Genomic DNA, 6,000 nt, shown 5'->3' on the forward strand with positions numbered 1-6,000 from the left:
TTGCATAAAGGATAGTGTGGCTTCTCTGGAGGAACCCAAGACTGTAAGCCAATAGCATCCACACAGCTAATAAATTATGCCCCTTTGGTGAGGTTTTGAATTGATGCGTTCCTTTATTTCAATCAATATATTCTTATTTTCTATCAATCATCTATAACTATAATAAATATTATAAACATGAGAAAATTTGAATTAATTTCACAGCTAATTTTAAAAAAACAAACTGTACAAATACACAATATACGCATAATATACCAAGTGTGTGTGTATATATATATATACACGTGTGTATGACAAAAACTTATCTGAGACGGTCTCACGGGTCGTATTTGTGAGACGTATCTATTATTTGGGTCATCCATGAAAAAGTATTACTTTTTATGCTAGGAGTATTACTTTTTATTATGAATATCAGTAGGGTTGACCCGTCTCACAGATTAAGATCCGTGAGACGGTCTCACATGAGACCCACTCTTGGACTATAAATATACTAATTCTATATATATATATATATATATACTTATTTATTAAGTTTGAGGCACTTAGAGTAACTAACTTTGGTGTCATGATATGTTTTAGTAATTATATATATTAATAAAATGTTAAAATTTTAATGCAAGTTATATGTAGTTCAACGGATATAGTCAATGTTTTTTTGGGTTTAAGTTTTAGGTTCAATTCTTACTGATGTCATTTTTTTATTCTTTTATTTTTTTAATTTATGTATCAAAATTACAGTGTATTCCCTCACTCTTTCTTATAATTATATTTTGATCCTCATTTAAATATAAATCAAATGAATTATAAAAAATATTATACAAGCACGCAACGCATACGTCGATGTATTAGTATATATATGTGTGTGTGTGCGCGCGCTCTTTCAAATGAAAGTGGGATCTTTTTTCGCTACGTGCTTTTATCCCAACTGCCCAAAGATAAAAAAAGAAAAAAGGAAAAAAAGTGGATGATTACGATGGTTACCTAAATAATTCTCTTAATAATTTTTTTTCATGGGCAGCTCTCTTAATCATTAAGCATAGATATGTGTGATTATTCTATTTTTTGTGCATATATAATTGTCATGATCGTAAATGTTACATGTAAATAATTGAATCCGGAGAGATCCAATCCTTCACCATATTATTTAGACAAACATGATAAGCTTATTCCTTATTTTCAATTTTATTTTTGGAGTTGTAAATATTTGAAACAGTTTTTTTTAAAAAAAAAAAAAATTGTACTAACGCGACGATGACTTGTGTAATGTCATATCATCATTCTCGATGAAAAATGATTAAATTTGCAGAAAATGGAAATATACATGACTAAAATTAAAATTTGATAAAATCGAAGACCAGAATCTCAAAATGACAAACATAGAAGATAAAAAAATACAATTTTTTCACTTATTTTTACAACCATAACAAAAAGACTAAACTAATGTGTGGGTATCATTATCTCATGTTCAATATTATGTTTTAATTTGGTGTTCTTGGTATATTGACATATAAGAAATGAACGACATGCCATTACACATATGTCTTCCTACTCCTCGACATAGATAATGTAAATTTTAATTTTCCACAAAATAATAAATCGTCAGACCAATAACCTAAAACATTGCATGTTGTGTCAAAGCATTGTTGTTGTAAGATGCATGAATACATAATAAGGGACTAAATGTTTTTTTTTAAAAAAAAATCATGAATAAGAACTAATAATGACCCCTACTTAGTCATCAAAACACTAAATTTTCTTTACATGGAAAGGAAATAATTTAAAATTACATTAATATCTCAAGTCGCCTTTCACTAAGCAAAGGATAGCTTGGTCCATCTTTGCAAGTGCAAGTAAAGTGGACCATTCAACGTCTATCTTATACCATTAAAAGTATAATTTTCAACAATTATTTACATTATTATTGTCAAATAATTTGAACCAATTCCACTTTTGCCTTATTTAATTTGGATTGTAATAAGTTTCGATGAAACCCTATATTGAGGAAGTTGATATTTTGGAACCCTAGAATTAGGGGGAGGTAGACTTTGTATGATTTTAACTTTCTAAGATGAAATTTTTATATTTAAAATTTTGGTTTTTATCCATTGAAAATCTCATAATTCGGATTGGACCACAAAAAATTAGTGATTTAAAATAGAGGGGTGCCTCAAATATTTGTTGGTTTAGTTCGAGTGATTTTTGTTTTTGTTTTCTTTTTTTTAGAAAAAAAAAATAATTGGTTTTGCTTGAGTTACGTGGAGAAATCATGCTCCGATAAATAAGCTTTTTAATATTTTTTTTATCAACAAATAATTGAGAGGTCCAAAAAGATGTATCTTTTTAATATTGACAGAAAATTAATTTGACCATTTTATAAATGGTGATAACGAAAAATTAAATTAGCTTATTTATTTATAATAAATTAAGCAAAAACTTGTGTGAGACGGTCTCACGTGTCGTATTTTGTGAGACGGATCTCTTATTTGGGTTATCCATGAAAAATTATTACTTTTTATGCTAAGAGTATTACTTTTTATTGTGAATATCGGTAGGATTGACCCGTCTCACAGATAAAGATTCGTGAGACGGTCTTACAAGAGTCTTACTCAATAAATTATTATTATTATTACTACATATTGCGTGATAGAATTTTAGTTTATTGGTACACGTAAACAAATTTGTTAATTGGGATGATCGAACAATATTTAGAATCCAACTCTTCAAAACAACAATATATGGTCGAATAAATTATAGAAATAATTTTGTCTTTTAACGGACACAACCGATAAACTTTATATTTATGTATAGAGAGAAAAAAATTTCGAGTATAAATTGTTTTTTTTTATGACGTGCTGTTATTTTTTTTTTTTTTTTTTTTGTGTACGTTGAGTAAATTTTCAGACTAATACAATATCTTGCAAATCAGGTTATTCAGGTCAACCACATTGGACAATTCTTGTGACAAATTCGTCCGAGAAAATATTGGTACGGAGAATCGAAATTTTGGTAATTGATCAAGTATTCACACGATCTATCAGCTCAAACACTTTTTTGTCGGATACACAATTTGAATTTGAAATGTCTATAATCTGAAGAGGATTTTCATATTCAATTTTCACACCTGCGGTAATGAATAAAGATTTGTCGAACGTGGAATTTTTTGGTAGGAAATATTATTTTGACTGAAATCGCATGTCGACGTCGAGACTACAGCTGTAGTTGGTTATAATTTTGAAATTTTCAGGTTTAAATAATAATCAAATCCCTATTTTCATGGCATGGTGAAACTTCCTTTGACCGAGGAATCATAAAGTCAACCATCTTATCTGTATTCAACGTTTAATATCATAAAAATTCCTACATGACCAATAAAATAAAATACCGATTTTATCGGGATGGAATAGCGTTTCTACCGTATAAATACATATGTATTTATTCGTGAGATGTGTTAATTATATCCATATTTATAATAAAAAATAATATTTTTTATGTATGACTCAAATAAAAGATATGTCTCATGACATATGATATTGTCTCACATAATTTTTTGTGTAGTTTTAATTACGTACAAGATTTGATTGCCAAATGAATAAAATTAAATATAATTGAAGTACGATTAAAGTTGACTGTCTTTTACGAGTAGGTCTCTTGTGAAACGGTCTTACGAATCTTTATTTGTGAGACGGGTCAACCTTACCGATATTCATAATAAAAAGTAATACTCTTAGGATAAAAAGTTATACTTTTTCATGGATGATCCAAATAAGATATCCGTCTCACAAAATACGACCCGTGAGACCGTCTCACACAAGTTTTTGCCACCTTTTATTAACTAATTTGGTGAGGTGTTTTTTAAATTTTACAGAAATACTTTAAATCACCATTTTATTTTAAACTCATCTCAAACTTAATAATTAATTTTCATTTGGTGAATTATTAAATTTAAATTATTGTTATATCTTTATTATATACTTATAATTAAGATTTATAAATTAGTACTCAAAAACGATTTAATGCTAAATAATAATTTTTCGTATTAAATAAATTATATTTAAATATGTGAGGTCCAAAAATAGAATCAAAACACAATATAAAAAGAAGTTCACCCAACTTCGAAAAACTAGTTAGTTCAGATACCAAAACAAGAATCATAAGATCCTCCGCCACGATGGACGTCGAGTCAGGCCCGCCGCCGCCGCCGACCGACATACAGTCCACGGTATCCCGCCTCAACTCGTACGTCGCGAAAACCCGAATCGGAAAACGTTTCAAGCTCAAGGATCGGAACACCACCTTCACCACCGAGCTCCGTGCCGGAACCACCACGTTTCTCACTATGGCCTACATCTTGGCCGTCAACGCCTCCATCTTATCCGATTCTGGCGGCACGTGCTCGGTATCCGACTGCATCCCTCTCTGCTCAGATCCCTCGGTCTCCCCCTCCGACTGTGTGAACAATTCTAATCTCCGCCTTATTCAACCAGACGTCACCTGCAAATTCGAGCCCGTCAACCCCGGCTACGCCGCGTGTTTGGAGAAAACCCGAAAGGATTTGATCGTCGCCACCGTTGCTTCCTCCCTCATAGGCTGCGTAATCATGGGAGTTTTCGCCAATCTCCCGTTAGCTTTAGCACCAGGGATGGGCACCAACGCGTACTTCGCCTACACCGTCGTGGGCTTCCACGGCTCTGGCACTGTGTCCTATCAAAGCGCATTAGCCGCCGTTTTCATTGAAGGATTATTATTTTTACTAATCTCCGCCGTTGGATTCCGTGCCAAGCTTGCAAAATTGGTACCAAAGCCTGTCAGGATTTCTTCCTCTGCCGGAATCGGATTGTTTTTGGCTTTCATTGGATTGCAGAGCAATCAAGGCATTGGTTTAGTAGGTTACAGCTCCTCCACATTAGTCACCCTGGCGGCTTGCCCGAGTTCATCCCGCGCATCCTTGGCGCCGGTGACGACATTTGAAAACGGAACTGTTTTGTTGATCCCTGGTGGTACAGTATCCGGCGACATACTCTGTTTGCATGGCAGAATGGAGAGCCCCACATTCTGGCTGGGCGTGGTTGGATTTGTGATTATCGCTTATTGCTTGGTGAAGAACATTAAGGGAGCTATGATTTACGGGATTATCTTCGTTACCGCTGTTTCTTGGTTCAGAAACACCAAGGTTACAGCGTTTCCAAATACTCCCGCCGGCGATTCTGCCTATGATTATTTCAAGAAAGTGGTTGATATTCACAAAATCGAGAGCACAGCCGGGGCTCTGAGCTTCAAAAGCATCGGAACCGGTCATTTCTGGGAAGCCCTGATCACATTTCTATACGTAGACATACTAGACACCACGGGAACCCTCTACTCCATGGCGCGTTTCGCCGGATTTACAGATTCTGCAGGCAATTTCGAGGGGCAATACTTCGCGTTCATGTCCGACGCTTCGGCGATCGTGGTGGGTTCTTTGCTAGGGACATCGCCGGTGACGGTGTTCATTGAGTCGTCGACGGGGATAAGGGAAGGAGGGAGGACGGGGCTGACGGCTTTGACTGCAGCGGGGTACTTCATGCTGGCTTTCTTCTTCACGCCGCTGCTGGCGTCAATCCCGGCGTGGGCGGTGGGGCCGCCGCTGATACTGGTGGGCGTGCTGATGATGCGGGCGGTTGTTGAGGTGGAGTGGGATGATATGCGGCAGGCGATTCCGGCGTTTGTCACTTTGCTTTTGATGCCTTTGACTTATTCAATTGCGTATGGTTTGATTGGTGGGATTGGGACTTACATTGTTTTGCATTTCTGGGATTGGAGTAAAGAATTTTTGGGAAAATATAGGAATAATAATAATAATAATAATAATAATAATAATAATAATAATAATAATGGCGAGGTTAAAGAAGTTGTATAGATTTATTACATTGTTTTTTTTTTTTTTTGGTGTTGAAATTCGATTTTAGGATCCCATGTAATGGACAATAATGTAATTTTTGAAGTACAGTGTCACATTTTGTT

General features: G+C 34.6%; 1 protein-coding gene across 1 annotated transcript; it reads left to right on the plus strand.

Moving 5' to 3' along the window:
- The first annotated feature begins 4,085 nt into the window (after positions 1-4,085).
- LOC142524902 (adenine/guanine permease AZG1-like) lies at positions 4,086-6,000 on the plus strand. Its single transcript, XM_075629061.1, has one exon. It carries the CDS (start codon positions 4,169-4,171, stop codon positions 5,894-5,896), a length of 1,728 nt encoding a protein of 575 aa, XP_075485176.1. The 5' UTR covers positions 4,086-4,168; the 3' UTR covers positions 5,897-6,000.

The sequence above is a fragment of the Primulina tabacum genome, chromosome 14 (assembly GCF_025594145.1).
Source record: "Primulina tabacum isolate GXHZ01 chromosome 14, ASM2559414v2, whole genome shotgun sequence".
Classification (NCBI taxonomy): domain Eukaryota; kingdom Viridiplantae; phylum Streptophyta; class Magnoliopsida; order Lamiales; family Gesneriaceae; genus Primulina; species Primulina tabacum.